Source organism: Ovis canadensis, chromosome 18 (assembly GCF_042477335.2).
Source record: "Ovis canadensis isolate MfBH-ARS-UI-01 breed Bighorn chromosome 18, ARS-UI_OviCan_v2, whole genome shotgun sequence".
In the NCBI taxonomy this organism is placed as follows: Eukaryota; Metazoa; Chordata; class Mammalia; order Artiodactyla; family Bovidae; genus Ovis; species Ovis canadensis.
This window is the reverse complement of record NC_091262.1, coordinates 46,925,515-46,950,181: the sequence shown is the minus strand read 5'-3', so window position 1 is coordinate 46,950,181 and position 24,667 is coordinate 46,925,515. Positions and strand designations below refer to the sequence as shown.

The 24,667-nt window shown below is 49.3% G+C and overlaps 2 protein-coding genes across 8 annotated transcripts in view; both read right to left on the bottom strand.

Annotated features, from left to right (window-relative positions):
• Positions 1-17: 17 nt before the first annotated feature.
• Positions 18-13,384, bottom strand: MAN2C1 (mannosidase alpha class 2C member 1). Of its 5 annotated transcripts, none has more exons than XR_011250300.1 (26): positions 11,290-13,384; positions 10,910-11,035; positions 10,145-10,268; positions 8,721-8,791; positions 7,447-7,624; positions 6,952-7,141; positions 5,783-5,889; positions 5,518-5,628; positions 5,063-5,155; positions 4,818-4,934; positions 4,498-4,593; positions 4,249-4,394; positions 3,775-3,898; positions 3,354-3,475; positions 3,147-3,232; positions 2,870-3,025; positions 2,562-2,659; positions 2,288-2,382; positions 1,963-2,067; positions 1,697-1,853; positions 1,467-1,610; positions 993-1,102; positions 811-890; positions 529-684; positions 330-439; positions 18-259 (listed from the first exon to the last, which is right to left on the bottom strand). XR_011250300.1 is itself a non-coding variant. In XM_069559495.1 (26 exons), the coding sequence occupies exons 1-26, from the start codon at positions 11,388-11,390 to the stop codon at positions 133-135; spliced, it is 3,183 nt and encodes a 1,060-aa protein (XP_069415596.1). In that variant the 5' UTR covers positions 11,391-13,384; the 3' UTR covers positions 18-132. The 5 variants fall into 5 exon arrangements, 4 of the variants coding, with proteins under 4 accessions (XP_069415596.1, XP_069415593.1, XP_069415595.1 ...); XM_069559495.1 differs by having other exon boundaries at positions 536-684; positions 2,288-2,420; positions 2,562-2,671; positions 2,860-3,025; XM_069559492.1 differs by having other exon boundaries at positions 536-684.
• An 85-nt stretch (positions 13,385-13,469) lies between these two features.
• SIN3A (SIN3 transcription regulator family member A) overlaps positions 13,470-24,667 on the bottom strand; it is a 66,226-nt gene continuing 55,028 nt past the window's right edge. For all 3 annotated transcript variants that reach the window (XM_069559489.1, XM_069559488.1, XM_069559490.1), the window contains exons 18-21: positions 21,944-22,036; positions 20,828-20,922; positions 16,974-17,181; positions 13,470-14,766 (exon numbers count right to left, since the gene is read on the bottom strand). In XM_069559489.1, the coding sequence (XP_069415590.1) occupies positions 14,536-14,766; positions 16,974-17,181; positions 20,828-20,922; positions 21,944-22,036 (627 nt within the window). In that variant the 3' untranslated portion in view covers positions 13,470-14,535. The remainder of the gene's footprint in view (positions 14,767-16,973; positions 17,182-20,827; positions 20,923-21,943; positions 22,037-24,667) is intronic.

Below are 24,667 nucleotides of genomic sequence, written 5' to 3'. Positions count from 1 at the left end.
CAGGGGCTACCAGCAGGTTTCCTGAGCCAAAGGTTTATTGTTTAAGAGGTAACTGACCCTTGCTTCAGGCTCAGGAGGCAGAACTGAGGCGCTGCCAAAGCCTTCCACAAACAAAACCCCACCCTCAGGGACTCAGTTCGGTGGGGGCTGCAGAACAAGCAACAAGGACTGCACTTGGAAAGGAGTAAAGGCGAGCTTCAGGCGGTTGTCCCGGAGGAGCAAAGGGCCAGCAGGGTCGCGGCGCTCCAGGAAGTCACAGCTGCAGAACAGGAGGTGATGAGTGCCCCGCAAGGGCAAGACCCCCACTGCCACCCCACGCCCCAACTCACAGGACGGCCTCCTGAACCGGCAGCGACGTGTGCAGCCAGCAGTCGCTGTGACTGCCATGGGCCTCATACAGCCGCAGCAGGAGCGTGCGGCCCTGGGGGCTGGTCTCCGCCTGCGGAGGGAGGTGGGTGGTGGGTGGGGCCTACACTAGGCCGGCCGGCCCCGCCCCGCCCCGCCCCGCCCCGCCCCGCCCCACCCCACCCCTTGCCTGCTTCACGGTCTCCAGCACTACCGCGGGCGAGGAAACTGAGAAGGCACTCCAGGCGGCGGCGGGCGCCGGGCCCGGGGCGGGCAGCGCCAGCAGGGGAAAGTTGAGGCTGTAAGCAGCGGGGATAACGCCAGCGTCCTGGAACGAGCCTGGGCACAGACCGGAAAAGGGACGTGTGGTGGAACATGGGGTCAGGGCGCCGGACTATGAACGTTTTCCCCACTTACGGCAGCAGAGGCCGAGAAGGGCAGAGGGGTATGGGGCGCAGCACTCACCCTTGTGCGGCATCAGCGCGTAGGTGAACTCGTGCCGCCCCATGTCCACGGTGGCGTCAGGGGACTTAGGCGCCCGCAAGCTGGGGTGGGAAGGGTGGGAAAGGGACAGACCAGAGCTGCTGCAGTTCTATCCTGGCAAGACCAGGATCCCATACCAGTCCCTGGGGGAGCCCCCCACTCACAGCGAGAGGCTGAGGACGTTGCCCCGTACTGACGCGCCATACTTGCAGTCATTGAGCAGAGCCAGCCCAAAGCCATGCTCTGACAGATCCATCCAGCGGTGGGCCCACACCTGGAGCGTAGATCAGAGACCCACTTGGTGGCCCCCCTCCTCCGTGTGCTTCAGAGCTCCTTGTCCTAGACTGAGGGATGCTTTGGGACCTCATGATTGATTGAATTCCAGCTCTTACCTCGGGAGGCCCTGGGCACACCACACAGCCTGTCTAAGCCTCAGTCCCTCATCTGGGAAAGGTGGATTAAGAGTACTTACCCCACCAAATGGGCATGAATATCAAACTGAACATAAAGCACTTGGCACAATGCCTGGCATACATGTCAGGAACCATCATGTTCCTCCTCACCCCATACCACACAACTAGTCGTTCCCCACCCAGGGAGGAGCCAAACCTTCTACTCCACACCACCCCATGGCAGACCTCAAATCGAGCCCAGTCCCAAGAGGTGTTGTAGTGGGTGGGCCGCTGCAGATGTCCAAACTGGACCTCGTAAGTCGCCTGGGGGCTGCGCACACGGGCAGGGAACTCCACCTTCAGGAACTTGTGGGCCTCGTGCCAGTGCACCTGTCGGGGGGTGGGGGTACAAGGGGCTGGCCCCTCCTCACCAGCCACACCCAGGGAAGATACCCCACCACCCTGCCCCCTGCTACCTCAGTGTGGAAGCGGACATAGGGGCAGCCAACGTCCAGCACAACCTCCTGGCTGAGCCGACTATTAGGACTGATCTGCAGCAGGAACCAGGCGCTGCCCCGCACGCCACCCTCAGTGCCCACTGCCAGGGTCCCTGCCTGGCCCAGCACTGGCTTCCTGTGGAATAGAGGGGCGAGGCGCTGAGCCAGGACAGACTGGTGGAGTGGGCCCAGTACACTCGTTCATATTTCTACCACTGCCGCCCGGAGCCCTGCCCAGCCCGCACCGTGTTTCTAGGTGGTAGTCCATGACGTCCCACGCATCCCAGTACAGGGGGACATCATCAAACAGCACAAACTGGTTCCCTGCGGCACCCTCAGCAATGGCCTCCCTGGAAGGACATGGACATCAGTACAACTGAATGACCTTGATCTCCCCAGCTGTTTGAGGTGGGCAGGGTGGAAAGTAGGGAGAGTAGCCCCTGTTCCACGTGTGGGTCCCAGTCCAGAGCCACTCGTGGGCTGCTGTGGTCAGCTGTGGCCAGGGGACAGAGGGAACGAGAGGTTTGGGGTCCACCTGCCAGGCACTGGGAGAGGGCAAGGGGTTAGCACCTGCCGGAGGCCACCAGCACCAGGGATGTCAGGCGGCCAGTTGGGTCCAGCCTCACTCGGAGGATGCCGTTGTCCAGAGTCACAGAACCGTCAGTCTTGGTGGGAGGGGGCCTTGAGGCTAGGTCTGCAGGGGCTTCCCACAACCAACAGCCCACCCGACCCCCAGCCCTAGCTCTCCCTCACCACTTGCTCCAGACTGGGGAGCTCAGCACTTCCACGTTGTTAGGGACAGCCCAGGACAGCCCCTGCCCCACCGCCATGCGCCAGCACTCACCTCTTGCACTACGAACACAGGCTGCTGGGGCAGCAGGGGCTGCGGTGAGGTGGGGGCGGGGGCAGGAGCATAGCCCATGCCGGGGACAGTGACCAGGGCTGGGGAGGAGCCTGGGTGTCAGTGCGGCCTTCTTGACCTTTCAGGAACCATACTTGGGAAAGGGTAAGGTAGGGTGGAGCGGGTGAACACTCCTCCTCCTCTCTGGCCTAGGGCACCCCGGGGCAGAGACCCCCAGGGGAATGTCCCTGACTCTCAATTTGGCCTTGATCCGTCCTGCCACAGTAGCCACCCTTCTCACCAGCTCATACCTAAGCAGTGGGCCCCACCAGGCCGGGGCAGAGCCAGCACTTCAGTGCGCTTCCAGGGCAGCGTGTTGACAATCAGAAGGCCCTCGGGACCTGGCTCCCCAGCACACAGGGCTGCAGCTGCAGCACTGAGCAGTGTGTTGCCATGGGAACGGATGTCTAGGGAGAGACTGGTTGGTTATGGGCGGGCAGGGGGTCGGGGTGACCCCTGAATGTCCCACGGGGGACACTCTGGGCACTGCACTGGGTGCGAGAGCCATGGAAATGTTGTCAGCCTCACCTTCGTAGTGGCACATGGCTTCCTCTGCCACCAGCTGGATGCAGCTCCCAGTCACCACATCATGGAACTGGGTCAGGAGCAGGAGCCTGCAGGGGCCAAGGGCAGGGCTGGGAAGGCCGGGAGGGTGGGGAAGGCCGGGAGGCTGGGGCAGCCACAGAGGTGTGTGGGTAAGGTTAGCAGGTGGCAGGGGACAGAAAACAGGCTGACCTCCAGAGATCCTGCAGCAGGGCAGCTGGGTAGAGGAACTGGGCACTGCGGGCCAGGGCCAGGCTGCTGAGCAGCTCCACGTCATGCAGGATCCGCTCACACTCCCGGTTCCCCTTCTTGATCTGAGCCCAAGTGAGGGGAACTCAGTCTAGAGCCTTAGCAAGCATCCCAGGCCCCCTCTGCCAAACCCTTCTCTTGCTCAGAACCCCTGATGCTCTCCAGGAACTCCTGGATAAAGCCTTGTGTGTTATCTGCCCCCAAAGCCTGCCCCCTCAGAGATGCTAAGTCCTGCCACTTTCAGGCTCCTGAGCACCCAGCTCTTGCACTCCTCTCAGCTCTTCCATGGAACACAAGCCTCTTCCCCCGGTCTGGGCCACTCTAGGGCGCCCCCTCCTCGCTGGCTCAACAGCCAGTCCCTGACCTGGGCATGGGTGGTGTAGGTGCCATTGTGTAGCTCCAGGAAGAGCTCCCCAACCCAGGTGCACAGCTGCCCCGAGTGGCCCTCCAGCGCTGAGAAGAGTTGCTCCGGAGAGGACAGCTGCACCCTGAGGGAGACTGCAAGCTTGGGTCTCCCAGCCTGGGCCATGCGACTTATCCTTCCTCCATGCAAGTGGGACAAGAGCCAGCCCCAACGGAAAGAAGCCACCCCCAAAAGACTCCCTGTCCAGACAAATCCAGGTCTGGACACCCCCAGGAGAGTTCTGCCTCAGTGGCTTTAAGCCCCTTCCCACCTTTGGCTTTTCTCCCACCCCATCTCCAGGGTAGAAGCTGGGAGGTGCCCGTGATCTGGGATCGGAGGGAACAAGGTTGAGGGGAGGTGCTGGGCCCAAAGTTTGATCAGAGGAAGGGCTCAGGGCAAGGGCAGAGGGTGGGGTAGAGTGAACCCAGGCCAGACCTGGGCAGCCCGTCGGTATTGCACAGCCGCTTCAAGCGGTCCACCATGGTCTGGGTGGGGCCACCACCTCCATCCCCAAAGCCAAAGAGGAAGGCGCTGTGGTTGGTCCGTCCCTTGTCCCGGTTTTTGGCCACTGTCTTCAGCACCTGGACAGGTGGGGGCAGGTTCACACCGGTCAGTTTCGGCTGGATACCCAGCCGCCTCCAGCCTGCCTCCCTTCCCGACCTTGGCCACAATGTGCCCTCTCACCTCCTCTACACTGCCCTGCATCCCATAGGAGTCACCAGGCGGGAAGTGGGCCAGCACCTGGGAGCCATCCAGCCCCTCCCAGAAAAAGGTATGGTGCTTCAGGCAGGGAGATAGGTGGAAGAGAGAGGCCAGAGTCAGGGCTGAGGCAGAGCTGGGCCTCCCTTACCTGCCCGCCCTGTTGTGTGACCCTGGGAGAGGCATGCCTTCCCTGGGTGGGGGCTGGGTGGTTTGTCCAGGACTCCTCAATAAGCCTGGGCGAGATGTTCGGGCCAGGAGGGACCCAGGCCTGCTCCAAGCCTGGTCCCCCAGGGCCTGCTCACCGGGAAGGAGTTCACCAAGTTCCAGCTCAGCTTTTGGGTGAGGAAGCGCTTGATGCCACAGCTACGCATGATCTGGGGCAGCTGCGCGGAGTAGCCGAATGTGTCTGGCAGCCAGAACTGCAGGGAGAAGGCATCTGGGGTACGGGGACCCGGGAGCACAGCAGAGCGGCCCAGCTGCAGCCCCTCTTCACTCAAGGACAAGCTCTGGCCCCCTCTGCCTGCAGGTGCAGCAGCTCCCTGCCTACCTCTGAGCACATCTTCCCGAACTCCTGACGGAAGAAGTTCTGACCCTGCAGGAACTGCCTCACCATGGACTCTCCACTGGGAAGGTTCCCATCCTGGCCATGAGGGAAGAAGGGGGCCACTGGGGTCAGCACCAGACAAGACGGGCAGGGACTCAGGCAACCACCCCATCCAGAGAAGCCAGGGCTCTGACACTGGGGGAAGCCAGTGCCCTGGAAGCGTCCATCTCCTCACTTCAGCCTAACCATCTGTCTGCCAGACAGGAGGTATCTGGGGCCGGGTCACACAGATGGCCCATCACAGTGCTTGAGACCCCCACCCCTCTGGGAGTCCCGAGCCCTAGGATTCCAGGGACTGATAAGAGGGCATGAAGGACCTACAGAAAGTCACCAGCACAGCCGAGGACAGAATCCTTGATGGTAAGGCCTAAGGCTGAGGGGCTGCAGATGGCACTCACCATTTCCACCCAGGTGCCCCCAACGGGCACAAACTGCCCGCGGCAGGCAAACTCCTGGAGCCGGGCATGCAGGCCAGGGTAGTGGCTCCTTACCCACTCGAGCTGCTGCGCCTGGGGGCAGATGGGGTTGGGGCTGGCCAGGAGCAACATAAACCCCACCCAGGGCTGAGTGCCTGGGGCTCAGTGGGTGGGCTGAGAAGCCCTGGGAACCCCACACTAGCACCCCTTTGGCTCCGGGTACCACTCACACAGCCGTCCCTCTGACCTGGGAGCAGGCAAAGATGAACTCGGGGTTCCGCTCCATGAGCTGAACGACTGTCACCCAGCTTCGGGCACATTTCCGCACGGTCTCCTTGAAGGGCCAGAGCCAGGCTAGGCGGGGAGGAGGGTGAGGATAGAGGGAGAGCAGCCAGGTCCCCAGCCCCTCACAGACCTCCAGCTGTACCCCTGTCCCCTAGCATCCAACCAGGCCCCTCCTGGGCCACCAGAGGGTCACCGTAGCCTTCCTCCCATCCCATCCCATTCCCTGCTGAGTCCTGTGGCATCTCTCCTGAGCTGTCACTTTTACATGGCTGGGGCTAATGGGGCAGTTTTATAGTCAGGAAGTGGGGGCCCCCTGGATTGGCCTTATTCTGGGGTTTAGAGGATTCTTTAGGAAGCAGCAGGGGTAGCCCCTCCCCTACACACACAGAACACATCCCAGAACAGAGGGCATCGCTTCCCTGGATGGACCCGCCTGGGCCAGCTGTCCTGCCCAAGGCACTGCTGCCTCTCATAACCTCTAGGCCTCCTCAATTTCTTCTTTACTAGCCCAGAACTCCACATCCCACGCTTTGGCACAGCAGAGAAAGCCCTGATTCTGTGGCTCAGAAACTTCAGCTGCATCAGAATCAATACCTTGGGAAGTTCGTTAAAAATGTCATTTCCTGTAAGCCTCTGACACTGCAGACTCATCAGGTTCTGAACTGAATTCCTGATCCTCCCCAGGAAGCCTCCCCCTGTGCTTTCGTTCCCATCTCAACTACTTCCACATCACTCCTGTCTGAGGACTCGGGCACCCTTGTCAAATTCTTACTCATCCTCATTCTGTTCAAAGGTCATCTCCTCTAAGAAGCCCTTCTTGAATCTGCCAGACCCAGCTGGGTTAAGTGCCTCTTTTGGGCTCCCCGGCTCCCCATACTTCCCTCCATCATGGCAGCAACTGTCTCTGCCTATTTTGTGATCATCAGTCTCAATAATCCTACCCGTTCCCCTAATATCTAGCATGATGCCATCCAGAGCACATTTAGCAAAACCTACAGTCCATTCCCCTTTCCCCATTTTACACACGGGGAAAACTGAGGTCCAATAACACAGTGCTTCCAGGGCGCAACAAGGTCTTCAAGACCACTCCTGACCCCCCCACTGAGCCAACCTGGCCAGCTGCTGCCCTACCTGTGTCAATGTGGCAGTGCCCCATGGCGTGGATGGTATGCTGGCTTTCACCCCCACGTTGGCCAAAGAACTTGGAGGCCAGGGCCTGGGCCACTGGGAAGGTCTCAGGCTGGGCAGGGTCACATACGTTCACCATCTGGTTGGCAGTGTATAGGGCCTGGAAGCTGCGCTGGTTGTCCTCCCCGAGGCCCTGCAGCAGGGTTCTGCCCCTTAATCCCCATCTCAAGCAAGCAGAGGCTCCAAAATTAGACCCCAGCTGATCTCCCATGGGTTCTCAGCAGAGTTCCTCCCTACCACCAACCCTGTGCTCCTGCTGGTCCCCCTGCTCAGCACTGTCTCCCTCTTCCCCTTTACACAGGGAAGTCCTCTCAACACTCAGGCAAGCACAAAACTCTCTATTCTGGATTCCTGGAAGCCCAGCTATGTGACCCAAGAAACAGCCTGCCTGAAACAGGGCTCGAGAGAGTATCCAGGTAGGGTGGGGGTGTTGAGTACCTTGGCGATCCCCAGCAGGAGCTCCAGGTCCACCAGGAGCTTGTAGACATCCCGGTGGAATACGGCCAGCTCAGCCCGGCTCACCTGGAACATCTTCTCTGGATCAGGGGCTGCAATCATGGATCCCTTTCCGGCCCCCAGGAGCCCGTTGCAGGCTACTTCCACATAGAGGGTCAGGCTACAAATGTGGGGAGGCAGCCTCAGGCCAAGGGACTGGTAGGGGACTCTGGGGTTTGGGGAGGGAGGATCCGAGAGGCATCCGACAGACCCCTCCCCATGTGCCCCCAGGATCTACCACCCAGAGGATCTCACAGTTATGTCAGGTGCGTTTGACAGAGGGTCACGGTGGAAACAGCAGACTACACCTACATTCTGCCTTGGCTGAGGAGGATAAGTAGCCGAGTTTGGAACTGTGTGAATTATGTTGTTTAGACTTATTTCCAAAGCTGTCTATACAAAGCACTGCCTGGGTCTCAGAACCCTCTTAGCACATTAAAAACATGTTTGGATCTCCCAGGACCAGCTTTCAGAGCAACGATCTGTCAGCCAACAGAGGCAGGCCATTGTTCGGAGCAGTGTGGTAAGCTGTGGTGCTGTTCTGCTCAGTCTTCGGAGAGCAAACGTGACTTCCTTCCGGAAGCCTTCTGGGACTCTTCCCCTAGTGCTCTCCTTGGTCTACAAGAGCCTTCTCCCATTCAGAGTGTTTTCTTTCAGAGACCTCATCAGTTTGTAATTGTATATGTACATGTGAGTCCCCCTTGCTGTCAAAGATCACATCATTCACCATCATAGTCCCCATGTCTGGAAACATCAGATACACAATGTTTAATAAACACTGAATATAATAAAATATAACATCTAAGCAGAGTTTTTTTGATGGTGTCATAAAATGCACAATATGGAATTTTAAAAAATTAGGACGAGATACCACCTCAATTAGTAAACGCCACCTCTGAAAAAATTTCTGGGAAGAATGCTGAGCTGTTAATAATGGATATTTCTAGGTGATGGGGTAATGGGAATTATCAATATTTACTTCTTTGTGCTTTTCTGCATTTAATGTAGGAACTAAAATGCTATCTTTTCGGTCAGAAATATCCTGCTTTTTAAAAACAAACTATGAAAAATAAATAAATAAAATAAAAACAAACTATGAGGATTGAAGATGGTGCTATTGAAAGTGGATGTGTTTCTCTGGACCTCAGCGGCTCCTCTCCCTCTGGTGCCCCCTTCCCCTACAGCACTGGTCAGCCATAGTCCAGGGACTCACTCACCTCCGGGGGTCTTTCTCCCCTAGCTTGTCAGTCAGAATGTAGCTGGTTTTCTCTCCCTCTTTGGTCAAACCCTGGTGAGGAGGAGAATGAAAGAGACAGGGCCTGAGGCTTGTGGACAGTTCTGGTGAAGTATAAGCTGAAGGGGGCCAAGCCCCTCTACCGGACCTCTAGCACTAGCTCCTCTCTCCCAAGCCCAAGATTGACAAATCAGGGACCTCTGATAGCAAGTGCCCCCCACCCCCAACGGCAGTCAGCACCATGACCGCCAAATAGCACCTGTTGACCAGCAGAAAAGCTACTGGTCTTATGGGGCCTTAGGTAGCTTGTCAGGTCCTTGGTGGCTTCTGACGGCCTCTGTACTCCTGAATAAACATCTGAAAGGAAACTCTATGAGGTCAGGGAAAGGTTTGCTTCATTCTCCACTAAACCCCCAGTGCTTAGCACAGGGACCTGCGTAGAGAGGGCACTCAGGAGACATCCACTGAGCCAAGGAAGGGAGGGAGGAAAGGAGGGGTCTGCTGCCTTTCTGCACAGGAAGAGCAACCCAAGACTGAGGGTTAGTCAAACTGAAATGGAAGCTGTGTGGACCCAAGCAAGTGTGCTAACCTCTATATATCTCAGTTTCTGTCTGTGAAAAGTGAAAGTGTTAGTCGCTTAGTGGTGTTTGACTCTGCAGTTCCATGGACTGTAGCCCGCCAGGCTCCTCTGTCCATGGAATTCTCCAAGCAAGAATACTGGAGTGGGTAGCTTCCCTTCTCCAGGGATCTTCCTGACTCAGGGATCGAACCCAGGTCTCCTGCACTGCAGGCAGATTCTTTACTGTCTGAGCCACTGGCCATAAAAACCTATCACATAGGATTATAAAGGTTAAACCTGATAAAGTTGGATACATAAACAAGGTACTTAATAGTGGCTCTATCTGGGGAATTGGGGGCGAGGTGATAGGGAGAGACCCATTATTTCAGGTAAAGAGGACTCTGTAAACTTTATACTATCCAGAACTGTTTCAAAGTCCTCCTCCCCAGCTTCCATAAGCATCTATTACATATAATAAAAACTAGTTTATTAAAAATTAAAAATAAAAAGTGATATAGTCTCCAAAGCCACTAGTCTGGCACCTAGCACCTAGTAAAGGCTTAATAAGTCCATCTGCTGTACATATTATTGTATTTGATTAGTAACTAGTTTCATTCCAGAATGGGAGGATGACCAGTCAGTGGCAGAGTTGGCTTCGCATTACTTATGTTGAGACCTTAAGTGATCCACTTAAATATAAGAAGGAACAATTACACAAGGGCCTAAGCAAAAACTCATCCAGTCCCGAAATCCTGATACCACCCTGCAGGCATAGCCACTCAGCTGTGGCTTCACCAGAGACCAGGGCTGAAATGTGGCCATACCCGACCCAGGGCAGGGCTCCTCACCTGGACAGGTTCCCCATCACGCCACACCAGGCCTTCTCCATCACTTTCCCAGCGAAGATGAACTTCCTGACCTACCCATGCCTCTGGGATGGTCAGCTCTACACGGAACCAACAGGTCCACCATCTGCAATAGAACCACTAAGATGAGCCTAGGGGTCAAAGCCTTGTCCTTTCAACATACTTCCTATGATTAAGGTCATCAAGGGCTTGAGACTTTCTGCCAGAATCTGCAGTACCACAAGGTATTCAGCTTTGATCTACAAGAAAGAAGCAATGGGGTGTGCAGCAAGGTGAGGGAAGGAGGCAGAGAATCAGGGGTCTGTGATCTGTCCTAGAGGGCCCTTCCTAAGAGATGTCACCGAACTGGGAGAAGTGAAGTGGAAGTTGCTCAGTCGTGTCCGACTCTTTGTGACCCCATAGACTGTAGCCCGCCAGGCTCCTCTGTCCGTGGAATTCTCCAGGCAAGAATACTGGAGTGGGTTGCCGTTCCCTTCTCTAGGGGATCTTCCCAACCCAGGGATTGAACCCAAGTCTCTCGCACTGCGGACGGATTCTTTACCAACTGAGCCACCAGGAGGGAAGCCCGTGGGGAGAAGTGGGGAAGAGAAAATTCTTCCATGAAGGCTTGAGGAACCAGCAGAGGGTGCTGCTCTGCCCCAAGTGACTGTCTAGGGCAGAGAGCCGACAATGGAGACTTTTAGGGGAGGCAAGCAAGCTGGGAGGTGGGGCCCAGGAACTCCGCCCTCTCTCTGGAGCGTTACCCACGTGGGTCCGAAGCTGTCGCCGACCTGCGCGGGGCGGAAGTCCTGCTGGACTGCCTCCTGGTAGGGAAGTCTTTCGGGCGTCAAGAAGCTGGAGAGCTCGGCCACTGGGCAGCTGTCTCCAAAGAGCCTGGGCGGGAGGGGCAGGTGGGCGCGCGCTCGTGGGCCAGCCGGCGGGTGGGGATGCGCGTTCCCTCCATCCACCGCCGGGAGGGCTGCCCCACGACACAGTCTCTCCCCACTCCCTCCTCCTGGGCCCCAGCACTATCTGAGGCGGATACTTTGTCCCTCGGCCCATGTGGCCGAAGCTTGGGTTTCCCCCAGAAGGGGAGGCTAGAGACTCGTGGATGCGGCTGGCGGGTGCCCTGGGCGAGGGGGCCACACCTGCCGCGGAGATTACAATCGGTAAAGTAGAGCGGCGACACGAATTTCTCCACTCGCTCCAGCGTAGTGCGCCAGTGCTTCAGGGCCGGCGCCGCCGCCATCGCCGCGCGTTCGCTCCTCTCTCCTCTCCCCGGAAGGCCCCAGGCGCTGCCGGCGCGGTCCACGGCCTGGAACCAAAGGTTCCGGCGCCTCAAAGGCGCCTTCCAGGCCCGGGCAGCTTTCCATGGAACACCAGCGGCTCAGTGAAGCCCCGCTGCTCCGAAGTTTGAGCAGCGAGCTGAAAGCTAAAAGCTAAAAGCTGCGCTTCTGAGGCTTTAGTCTTATCTCGGTCCGAGCTGGTCGCCACTGGGCAAATCCTTAAGTAAAATAGGAAGTCTGACGCTTTGATTCTGAGAAAAGCCTAGTACAGAGACAGACCGAAGGCACGACTGGTGGGAGCTTCGGTTGCTGCAGATGCAGGTCACCTAATCTCAGAAGCTACAAGCGGAACCTCCTTGCCTATGGTCCTTGTGTCTGCATAAGGTGGCGCCAGGGACCGGTGCTTTCAAGCCATTCGGCGGACGTGTGTTAAATAGAGAGTGCTTTATACCCCAGTAACCTCAGGTTCCTCTACTACGTGTTCTATTTTATGTATATGGCTAATTGCTGCCCATCGCCAGAAACTTAAGACTTTGAGATGGCAGATCAGACATAGAATTCATGAGCCTAACAGAATAATGCATTTCTCTACAGGGACTGATGAGTTCAGAGAAGCCATAATACCAGAATTTTCATAATACCTCCAATTTCACCCTCATGTTACTCTGGTGGTTTATTGGCGGCTTTCCCCCACCTCCCTCCTGGGAATGGGATGAAATCTTCCTCTATAAAATCATTAGGAAGAAAAGTATATACACAACATGACCGACCCCTGATATTTTAATAGAAATACTGACCAAGTTTACAACACTTCAAATGCAGATCATAGGGAAAGGTGACTTAAGTACAGAATACCAAACATGACTTAAAATATAACTTGCTGCTGTAAGACAGGCTGAGCTGAGCTTGGAGCTCAGATGTCAGAAGGCAGGAGACATAAAACTGCTGTTTGTAAATCCTGGCTGTAGGTGAAGCTCCGTTTTGGTTGCACTAGTAGGATTGGTCCTGAAACCCTATCCTGACCTGCAGGCAGCTGCTCTGGACATAACCCTCTGCAGACACAGCAATAGCTGGGGCTGCCTGGGTCAGGTTCAATCAGTTCCCCCTATTAACTCCAAGTCAACATGATCTTTCTTAAGCAAGCAGATGGGGGTGGGTTGAGTTACCGGCAGAAAACCTGAAGATCCTACCCAACCCATCAGTATCACTCCACCTTCCAAGTGAGGCAGTGCTGCAGCTTCACCAGAATCTCCCACAAGCCTTTCCTGCCACCTCACACATGTGAGCTGAGTCTCCTATAGTTGCCCATTCCTCCACTGCCCCCAACAAAAAAGTCTAAAAATCAGATAAGCTTACCATTCATAAGGAAAGTCCAGAGCAAAAAAAAAAAATGTGGTTTTGTGGTGGTGATATTAGGGATTTTTAATTAAAAAGCAAACAAAACCACACAGGAACACTGTTGTTTACTTTGACTACAGTAATGGTTGCTGGAGAAAAATTCACCAAAGTCCTGGGAGGGGCTCAGTTGGTGTTTGTTCAGAAAAGCCAGGCTGCCCACATACAAAAATCCTAATCACTCATGTTTAAATATCTGCTGCTTTAAATCTATGTAATTAAAAATATATATATACGTATATATTCCATTTGCAGTTGCTAATGTATCAAGCCTTCTCCCTCCTCACCCCATTTATACCACACACTGTGCACACACTTCTTTCAAACACTGGTTTGGTATTTAAGCTGTTCACTCCCATTTCCAATAAAGGTAAGAAAAAATAGAGAAGCACAAACTATACAGCTGCACAATATACCCATATGTAAAATATTTCCAAACAGCTGAAATAAGGGGGTAGAATATGTACCAAAAGAATGAATAATTCTATTTTTTAAATCTGAGATATTTTGATTTGGGACAAGTACAACTGACTGCTAACTAGAGCAAAATCTTGTTTTTGTACTGTATGTAGATAAGGAACCAAAGCCCAAATCCCTGCTTCAACAGTATTCTCTGGTGAGGACAAGGGACTTGTGTTGAGAGTTCATTCCTTAAGTAAGAACCAAGCTTTATTTATTTACAAAAAAAAAAAAAAAAAAGTTGGGGCAAGAAGGAAGACAAGTTTTACACAAAAGTACTACAACGGTAACTCCCTTTGGTAAAAAGTGTAATAAATGTCTTGTACATCTGTTCATAGGTACTAAATCTGAAGCCACATAGAACTATGGTACACAAGAAGCTAGAGCAGTTATGCTAGCACATCAAAGCATATTTCTTTTAATAAAAAATTGACAGTATGTACATTATTTACAAAAAAAAAAGAAAAACCAAGTTAAAATTGTGTTTGTGTGTGTGTGTGTGTGTGTGTGTGTGTGTGTGAGTAAAGCTGGTGGATGGCACTAGGGTAGACTAGTAAAGAAGCAGGTACAAAACAGTTCCACGGGAGCTAAAAAGGACGACTGATTTGAACTTGTTGAGGCTGAGAACCAGAGGAGAGAAGAAAGGGTGGGCAGCAAGGTATTCATCAGGAATCAAATCCACAAGATGATCAATCCCAAAGCCAAACTGCAGGTCCCAGAGAAAACCTAATGGGTGATCTAGATGTGCTCAAGTGACCAGGAAGAAAAATCCAATCCAGTTTTTTTTTTCCTTTTTGAGGGGAAGAGGAAAGGAGCAGTGACCATCAGAGCTACAATCCATCTAAGCGCTGGCTCCTCCTCAAGTCTGTCGTCGATGCTCGCCCAGCTCGTCTAGGTGTGAACAGCATCCGGTTCCCTCACTGAAAGTCGCCCCAGGAGGCTCCAGTCTCCACTCTGCTGGTGTGTGCAAGCTGCGTGTCCCTGTGCTTGCGTGGGTTTCCTCCCCTCCAGGGCAGGCTAATACCCAAAACCCCTGGGAAAAGTTCCAACTCCGGCTTTGTAAGGGGTCACACGTTCCTTATATGTAGCCCACTTGGTGCCAGGTTGCACCAGCCACGCACAGATCAGGTGGCCATGTCCCAGAGAGGCCCAGTGAGGCTTGAAAGGCATCTTCCTTGTTTCTTCAGTGTGTGCGAGTACACGCGCCCCCCACACACACCACCCCCCCTCCAGTTATCTGCTCTGGCTTTGCAGTTACGGGGTTTTGAACACTGTGCCGTATTTGACACGGTACTTGTTAATGCTCACAAAGTGCAGGGTCTCTGTGTCGCAGGTGGTGGTGCAGGGCACCAGGCCCTCCAGCCCCTCACCCATAAGCCACTTGCTGGTCTCCGCTGCCATTTCACGGGGCACATGCTCCTTGGTCCATTTATCTACCCAGGCCTGGAACCTCTGATGTAGCCGCTTGCTTACACGCTCATGGGACTGCAAAATAGAACAAAGAAGAAACCATCCATGAACTAGGACTGAAAAACCCTTCGAAATCCAATTTTGTTCTAAAGTAGCTGAGGAAAGATGTGGGCTCAAGTTGCAGATCATAAAGCCCCGAGAGAAATGCCAACCCAAGGTCTGGTCAGAACTAGCTCAGTGCTTCTCGATTTTGGTCTGCAGCATCACCACGTGGTGGCATGTTGGGGAAGGAGGAGGTCTTGGGAAAAATGTGTACAGAGTTCCTTGTTTCCATCAATCTGTATTTTTAAACCAGCAACCCAGACGATTCTAATGTACCCTGAGGGAGACAATGAGGCTGTTGGTCACTTCTGTCACAGCGCAAGGCAAAGGGTTTAAAACCCACCATCCCTTCCTGCTATTATCCCATTCTGTCCATCAGATTGTTGGGCACAGCAGATCTTCAGTGGAGGTTTTTGTTCCTACCTCCAACATACTTGTTGGTGCCCATGAGCAAGAAGGGAAGGTGATACAAAGATGAATGAGGTGTTTCCCAGCTCCCTACATCATTTGAATCAGACATGCAGACATATAACACACAGCACCGAGAGAGAAGTACATTAAATTGCCCAATCTGTGCTTCCCACTTGAATGTTCTGTAGTCCTTTGATCTGCCTCCCAAACCTGGTAATAACCCTTTCCTGTTAACAGACATACCCCTAAGCTTCCCAGTTACTCAAGCAAAATAAGCAAAGAAATAAAATCAAAAAACAAAAACCACCAGGTAGCATCCTTAATGCTCTCCATTCTCTTAAACCTCTCCACATCCAATCATTAGCACATCCTGACGATTGTATCTCCAATCCTTTTTTGGCATACAGCATGGCATATTGGATCCCTGACCAGGGATCAAACCCATGCCTCTTGCATTGGAAGCTCCAGCGTCTTAACCACTGGACCATCAGGGAAGTCCCTCCAATCTAATTAAAATTCCTCTATAATCCTGGTAGTCTGGGCAGTCATCTCTCATACGGATGAGAGCAGTCTTTTGAGTGGTCTCTGCCCATCCAACTTGGTGCGTTCGCTCACTCCCATCAGTCTATATCTTTATCAACAAAGTCTCAATGTATCTCAAAACCCAAACCATAACCTGTAAAAATAAATAATGTGGCCTCCGCCTACCTTTCCAACTTCATGCATCCCACTTCCCCTATGGCTCAAAACACAATGATGTTTTACTTATTGTTTAAAGGCCCTGCCATGTGGCATTTGGGACTCCAGTTCCCTGACCAGAGACTGAACTTGCACCCCCTGCACTGGAAGAGTGGAGCCTCAATTACTAGGTCCCAAGCAAGTCCCCCGCAACTGATGTTAGCTTTTTGAACACGTGAAGTCCTTTCCTCCCTCCCAGCCTTGCACCTGCTTGTTTCCTTTGCCTAAAAAGTACCAACCCAACTCTGCACCAGGCTGGATCCTCACCATTGTACAGGCCTCAGGGGTCACCTCCTTAGGTCTTCCCAACAAAAGCAGGGCTGTGTGTGCCAGTCACCCTCGATCACCTCGTTTCTTTCCTTGGAAATGCACATCATCACACTGCCTTACATGCTCTATCTCAGGGCTGTAGTCTTAGGGCCTGGCACAATACCTGGTACGTAACAGCACTAGGACTTTCACATGTGAACACAGACAGGATTCACACAAGCAACACTACCGGAGATGTGAATGCTGGGAGTAGCTTCACTAGAAGGTGCCACCAGCTATTACTAAGCTGTCCCCCTACAAATTCACAAGCAGAAATCCTAACTTCCACCCCTCAGAATGTGACCTTATTTGGAAATAAGGTTGTTGCAGATACAATTAGTTAAGATGAGCTCATACTGTCGGAGGGTGGACCCATAATCCAGTATGGCTGGCGTTCTTTAAAAAGGGGGAAATTTGGACAGACTCACACTTAGGGAGAATACCATGCAAAAACGAAGGCAGAAATATGCAAGCCCTGCAATGCTGGTGATTGCTGGAAACCCACCAGAGGCTAGGAAAGGCAAGAAACAGATTTCCCCTCACAGTCCTCAGAAGTTTCAAAGCAACCCTGCCAACACTTCGACTTGGGACTTCCAGCCTCTACAAGTGTCAAGATAGTAAGTTTTTGTTGTTAAGTCACGCAGTCTTTGGTGCTTTCTTACAGCATCCTGGTATACTGGCTGAGGGAGACGTGTGGAGAAATTCCAAATACTGTTTCTCACCTGATGAGCCCGCAGCAAGGCGGTCCTCCGATACATGTAGTCCTCTGACTTGATCACATATACCATCTTGTAGGAATTCAGCTTGAATCTACACTCCAGTTTATCCAGGCTATCCGCATTCTCCATGGTCTTCTTGCTGTTTCCTTCCTTCCCTTCCTTTTCCTGCTGCTCTCGACCACGCTGACACTTCCGGATCCGCCGCAGATTCCTACAAAGCAGCAAAGCCCTGCAGCGTGAGAGTTCCTCCAGATCCAGATTCCCATGACTGCCCCCCCCCCACAATTTTTCCTTATTATATGCCTTCATGAAGCTGATCACAACTACATACATCTAAAAAAATGTTCAATGGTTTCATTGTTAAAAAAAATCTTTTTTCAACTGCAGATACGTGGAATAAAAAGTAGAAATTGCCAACTACCCCCTACCCCAATTCTCAAAATCCCACTTGCCTTGGCAGGGGTAGCCACTGTTGGCAGTTTGGGTTTTTGTTTTTTTAAATCTATCTATTTTTGGCTGTGCTAGGTCTTCATTACTCCACGTGGGCTTTCTCTAGTTGCAGCGAGTGGGGGCTGCTCGCTAGCTGCGGTGCGCCGGCTTCTCATTGTAGGGGCTTCTCTTGTGGAGCGTGGGCTCAGTATCTGTGGCACATGGGCTTAGTTGCCCCTTGGCATGTGGGATCTTCCCGGACCAGGGATCGAACTACTGTCCCCTGCATTGGCAGGTGGATTCTTAACCACTGGACCACCAAGGAAGTCCTGCTGTTAGCAGTTTTGGCTTAAAATCTTCTAGGTCTCTCTCAATTTTTCACTTAATGCCATAAAGATTTTTTTTTCATTTCATTAAACATAAATTTGTGTCATTCTCTTTAACTGCTACAGAGAAACATGTCTTAATTTAACATTTCCTTAACAGGAATCAATCAGGGCTCTTCACCTGAACCACAGAGCACAAAAAATTATTCAAATGTCTATTTTTTCAGTTCTCCCAAAGACGGTACATAATCAGTGCCATTCTACATATGAAAAAAGATAATTCACATCAGTGGATGCCTTGGCAGGTATTTAGAGCTTAATCCCCTCAACAACAAGCAGAGAAAGGTTGTCAGCTTGACAATTCTATTGTTTCCTATACTTCGCTATTAAAAACTGCTTCAGTGAATATCTTTGTGTATATACATTTCCGTAGAACAGCAGTTCTTTGGTCCAAGGACTGTCGGAGGGCCCAAGACATTTTTGAGGAAGCTGTGAGATCAAAAATATTTTCATAATACTAAAACATTGTCTTTCTTTCTAAAAAAACAAGGCAAGACACAAAGTACTAACATTAGCATTAGCAGTATAAAAATAACAGTGATTAAAAAAAAAAGCTGATGTGGCACCAACCCCCTTAGGTATCTTTGTACTCTTTGGCCACACACTGGCAATTAAACAAAAAGGAAAGCTGGTCTGACTTAAGAACGTCCTCGTGAAGCAGTAACATTTCTTATGAAATTAGAGCCCCTTATTTCATATCTTTTTAATATGCTGGGTGATGAAATGGGAACTCCATATAAAGCACCTCTGTGTACTAAAGTACAATGGACTCATGAAGGAAAGCACTTGAGTGAGCACCACTTGAACTGCAAATGTTCACACTTTTTACCTGGAAGAATAGCTGACTAGTCAGTCTGGGATGTTTGGCAGATATTTTCTCAAAAATGAACAAGGGAGCCTGGTACCTCAAGGAAAAACATCTGAGCAATATATTTGTTGTTAAAGATAAAATTTAAGATTTCAAGTAAAATTCTGAATTTTGATAAATTGGTACTGGCCAGCATAAGTGACAACTTCCCACTACTTAAAAGATGTGACTGATGAAGTCAACGGTGATATCAGTAAATGTGGCTTTTTTCAGGGGTGGTGTGGAGGTAGGGTGGGAATATTGTAAAAAGAAAACTTGTCAACATTTGGTAGGTCTGCGTAACTCAGTGAGTTCACATTTTCCAAATAACTGACCGTATGAAGTTATAAAACCATGCAAGAAAAAAATTCAAAGTACAAGATAAGCCAATGGATTTTGACAGGCTTGTTGGTATTTTCAGTGATATTGCAACTAACCTTTAAGAAACTACTACTTGGAGAGTTCTGTTGTCATATCAAAGAATATCTACAATTATCTGAAAGGATATGAAAATACTTCCTTTTCTAGCCAGATTTTCTTCACATAGTACAACCAAACGAAACAGGCAGCAGACTGAACACAGGGGCAGCTGTGAGGACCCAGCTGTTACACTAAACCAGACATGAGACAGATTCACAAAGATGCAGAGCAATGCCACGCTTTCCACTCATCTGAAGCAGTGTTTCACTAAAATACTACTTATGATAATAACATGGAATGCATCTAGTATTGTTTTTAATGAATTCATAAACATTTTTCAGTTTTAATTTCTAAATGTGATAAATATTACTATATATAATTCACATAAATAAGAGCTTTGGGGGGTATTCAATCTAAGAATTTAAGGGTTTCAAAGAAAAAGACTGAAAAATAACCTCAGCTGTAATAACAGTTGTAAGGCAAATTATTAAAAACCAAAGGTCCAGGGTAAAGTCATCTGCATTTTAACTGCTCTGACCTCAGAATGATTGTATCAATATTTCCCCCTAAAGTATGTGAAAGTTGCTCCCCTCTTCCCTACACCTGCCATAATACAGTTTACAAATCTTTTAAGAATTTTGCCAATCTGGTGAGAAATATACAATCTTATGTTTATTCGTACTGTTTCATAAGCATGGAGACTAAATCTGTTTTGTTGAGAAAGGGGCCTGGCACAGAGCAGCTGCTTGAAGTCTGCTAAATGACTCAAGGAGTAGAAGAAGCTGGCAGCGTCCTTCTGTTCACACCTCTTTCCATGTTCCAATCAGCAGTGAGTCTAATCACACTATCACAGTACCTTTCTGGGAATATAAGACACGAGATTTCAATTCCCAAACTTTGGGAAAGGAAGAAAGCCGCTTAACTACACAAAACCTGTTTTCTACTTCTGAAACTTTGTTTTCATCTTCAGAGAGAGGTCCAACATACACAATTTCCCCATATACAGGGAGGAAATTTCAAAAATTCTGCTAAAAGCAACACAGCCAGCCTAAGACTGCCATCCTTTGAAAACCTTGATTACAAGGTTGTCCCCTGGGTGGGTCCTGGGACTGTGGATAGTGGGAGAGTTTCCACCATTCTTTAAATGCTAAGAGTGTGTCTCACTGTACCTAAACTGCTTGTACAAAGTAAATGGAAAGCTGAAAACCCACTTTCCTTCTGAAGTCTGGAATTTTGGTACAAGTTAGGCAGAGGGTACATACAGGACTAGCAACCTAGTTTTTTTCACAGCACCAAGTCTCCAGCGAGCTTCTTTGGTAGGTAGCATTTCAAACATATTGTAATTTGCTGCTGGAGGAATTAAGAGTGTCCTTGTGACTCCAACGGAAGCCACAGACTCTCTAGAAGCTTGTGCCGCTGATTTTTGTCACAGGCACCTTCTGCCTTTGCTGATTTAGCTGCGTATCCTTTCGTTATGGTAAATCATTACTGTGGGAATGACTGCATCCTGTGAGTCCTCCCAGTGAATCACCAAACCCTGGAGACTCTGACACATATTCCTAAAGGGAAATTATTACTGATTCCTAAAACTCTCACCTCCCTGATGCTTGAGCATACACTCCAGGTAACAGCATGGTGTAAAAGCCACACAAACCTCAAATTACTGTCCTCAGTAAATAGGACAATAGATAAAATGAAAACCAAGAGCCTGAAAGTGAGCTAACCCCTCGTGCCGGTTAGTGTCCTGCTGCCGGTACGTGACGTGGTTCACTCACCGTGGGAGAAATACTGGTTTCCGTGCCAGATGCTCACGAAGCTCAGGAGAGGTAGTATCAGAATTCATGTATCGCTCCACATAGTCTGACCAGCGCTAGAAGTGTAAACACAACATGGGTGTGGGGAAGGCAAAAAACCTGAACTCCAACCTCAACAGGTGGGTTAGCAAATTCTATGACTGAAATGTCTGAAATACTTAAATTTCAAGATTAAAAAAAAAAAGTCTCTTTCCATAATGACATGCTTGGTAAGTGGTACTGAAACACCTTAAAAAAGCTGTGAGAATGCAAAACTTAAAGCTTCTCTGAGATACTTTAGAGTTATCAGAAGTCGTAAATGGTTAGAAGGTAGCTCACTGACAAATTTACATATAGTTCCGCTATACATTATAATTATATTTTTAAGTAGATAAGTTCAGTATCAAACTCTCAAAAATTAATAGAATGAGTATACACAGAAGTAGAAGGATACAATAAACCTGAAAAGGTTTTTATTTCCCCACAGAGGGTTCTGTTAAAGAACAAAATGTATAGTGGCAAATGTTTGAAAATCAGTACCTTTCACATCAAAATCTGCATTTCTGGAAACTTTTTAAAAAAATTAAGAAGATTCGGCAACTATAGTCCCATAAAACAAGTCTCCTCCCCTCCGTATGCCCTCAGTGTCATAGACGATGCTTGCCTCTCTCATTAATATTATCTGCTAGACCCAGCTATGCCAACCGACTCACTCTCCATCTACTCTGTGGGGTTGAACTCCTGGCTCCATCTATCCCAACAGAAAATAAACATGACTCAAAGAATCAAGATAATACTGGGCAGATGGCACCTCATTTTTTGTTTCTTACGCTTTAGGAGAAAACAAAGCTGCCAACCATGAGATTCCCTCTGAGGAGAGGGCTTTACTGAAAGCTAGATGAGACTGCCGTTAAGTCTAAATCTCTACCACCAGGCAGTCTCTTCAGTCGAAAACACGCTGACGTGACCTGTACTTTAAGCATCAGATCCTGACCCTCGAACAGGCTAACGCTGGCTGGGCTTCTAGCAGACAGTCCCTATGCAGACTCTCAGAGCACAACACACTCTCAGCAGTTTCTACAGTATGTTCATCCATACCTCTGCTTCTACAGGATCATCCGAGTTCTCCTCTTCTGTGTCCAGAAGCTCAATGGTCAGCTGAACCTGGCCTTGGCTCTGAATGAACATAAGCTGCAAATAAGAAAGCTTAGTGTAAACAAAAGACCATCTCCAAAGCAGTAATTAGATTCTCAAGGGTTGAGAGTTAGGGAGGCAACAGAGTTGTAAAAAAAAATTTTGCTCCAATTGAAGAGATGAGGAAGATATTTAAAAGCTTAAGAGGTGATTAGAAGGCAAAGGCTGCTACCAGCAAAATGAAACGTAAGAGCTTCTTGTTAACATTTCATGTTTCATACTTCTTGAATTAGCTAAAACAGTAATCAATATCAGAAAGAGTGCTCAAATCAGAACCATAAAATGTCAATGCCATTTCACTTGATAATCTCATTTATGGGACTCAATGCAAAGATGTAAACAAGTCTACAGTGTTTTTTTGTATTTTTTTTTTAAAAGAAACTTTCCATACCAAACTGAAGTGGAAAACATCAAACAGATAGCAGCAATCACATTTTCACCACAATAAAAACTACCCAAGAAATCACACATACCGTGGGGTAAGGAACACAAACCATCAACATTAAGAAGTGATCTGTTGCAATGAAACCAATGATATTTGAAATTTTGAGTTTTGCTAATATTATTTGTGTGACTTTTTAAAAAATTCCTATTTAAAAGCAATACACTGATAGGGGCAAAACCAAGTCATGTTTTGCACAAAAGAAGTATCAAGTAGTGATGGCACACAGAGTTCCCTGTTGGGAATCCCAGGACTGTCAATGCCCCATCCTGAGGAACTGCTGCAGATAAATCTCTATCCTAACTGCACAGTGATAATAGAACAGACTCTATGCTTTCACTACCGTTAGACCATCAAAGCTTTGCACCTTGTTTTATGTCCCTGGATATGCTTCAGTGTCTCCAAGTTTATAGTCTGTGGGAACTTGAATAGAATTTGTATCCTACTGTTACGTGAAAATTGTATAAATCGTAATTATGTTGAATCGGTTCACAGTGCTTTTCAGGCTTACTATATCTACTTCTCTGTATACTCATTCTATTAATTTTTGAGAGTTTGATATTGAATTTATCTACTTAAAAATATAATATATAGTGGAACTATATGTAACCTTGTTCTATATATATTTTCCAAACTTCCTGTAAATGTGTTATCATACTTTCATAATTCAAAAAAATTAAAATTTAAAACATAAAAAAGATCACTATCAGAATCACATGATAATGATCAGAGATTAGAAGAAAGCTTGAGAATCATTTATATCAATACTCTTCATTTTACATAGGGAAAAACCTAAAATTCAGAGTTCTGATTTCTCAAGGCCACACAGCTAGTCAATAAGCAAACAGAACCAGAAACCAGTTCTGGTTTACAGTTTTTCTAGAGCAGCCTTTAAAAACTCCTCTTGATGAATTTTTTAAAATGACAAGAATATAACATACATATAAACACAAACATAATTACTTTCAAAATAGATTTGAAAAAAACTGTTCCTAGGAGTCTGCTAAAACCCCCTGGGGATTTAGGATGAATGACCTAGAGTGTCAAGATCTGTCCTATGGCTGTAAGGAAGCCACCCTTCAAAGTAATACTAAGAGTGTCCTCTACATGTCTAAAATGGAACTCGATTTCACCCCAACTGGCTCCTCACCTGACACCTATCTTGCTAGGTCCTTGACCGTGTGTTCGCCCCAACTCTCTGACCTCTGCAACCACTCCAAGGCTTCACGAGCTTTATTATTAGACTGCCCACATCACCCCAATTTGGTAATGGCCTCCAGTTGTAAATATGCCTCGATTCCTCCCCTTCTCCTTACTCAGTGCTACTAAACTGATCTTCCTGAAAGCCCAAATTCAGTGGGCTATTTAGTCCTTAAAAACGCCTCACTGCTCACCAACCACAACAAAATTCACACCTCTTACTATGGCTATGAAGATCCTCTACCATTTGGACACCACCCTCCTCTCCTTTTTCTACATACCTCCTTTGCTTCATTCAACTAACACAAAGTCAAGCCACTGAATGCTTGCTATTATCTGTCAGGGGCACACTCAGAAGAGAGCATGGTTTCTTGCTTGTGTGTGAGTGCGCACGGGTACATACGCACTCAACTGTGCCTGACTCTTGCGTCCCCTTGGACTGCAGCCCACCAGGCTCCTCTGTCCATGGAATTCTCCAGGAAAGAATATTGGAGTGGATCCCCTCCTCCAGGGGATCTTTCCAACCCAGGGATCTAATCTGCGTCTCTTACATCCCCTGCATTGGCAGGTTGGTGCTTTACCAGCTGAGCCACTGGGAAGCCCCAGTTTCTTGAATGGAAGAGCTTAATTCAATAAAAGAAAAGGGATACATACAAACAGCTATATTTACATTACAACAAAATAACTACAAAGGTACTATTCTAGAAACATGAGCAATATGCTAGTCCCTGCTCAGCAAACTGAGAAAGATTCCACTTTACTGAAGTGACACTTAGCTGGGCCCTAAAAGACACGACAAAGGGGAAGACCAATCAATTTCAGAGCAATCATAACAAAGAAAATCAAACAAATCATAACAAAAATATTTGAAAAAGTACATAAAAAGAACTACAGTCCTGCTCCCCCAGAAACGGTGAAGGATGCGCATGCGAGTATACAATACACAGAAGAGGAAAAATGGGTGACAACAGGAAACAGGGAAACAT

What these genes read in the sequence shown, in the direction of transcription:
- MAN2C1 (XM_069559495.1), bottom strand. Translation starts at nt 11,390, where the DNA reads ATGGCGGCGGCGCCGGCCCTGAAGCACTGGCGCACTACGCTGGAGCGA. An exon ending in GGCGACAGCTTCGGACCCAC is followed by an intron (nt 10,269 to 10,909) that starts GTGGGTAACGCT and finishes GTTCTATTGCAG; the next exon opens with ATGGTGGACCTGTTGGTTCC. An exon ending in AGCCATGTGCCACTACGAAG is followed by an intron (nt 3,026 to 3,146) that starts GTGAGGCTGACA and finishes GTCTCTCCCTAG; the next exon opens with ACATCCGTTCCCATGGCAAC.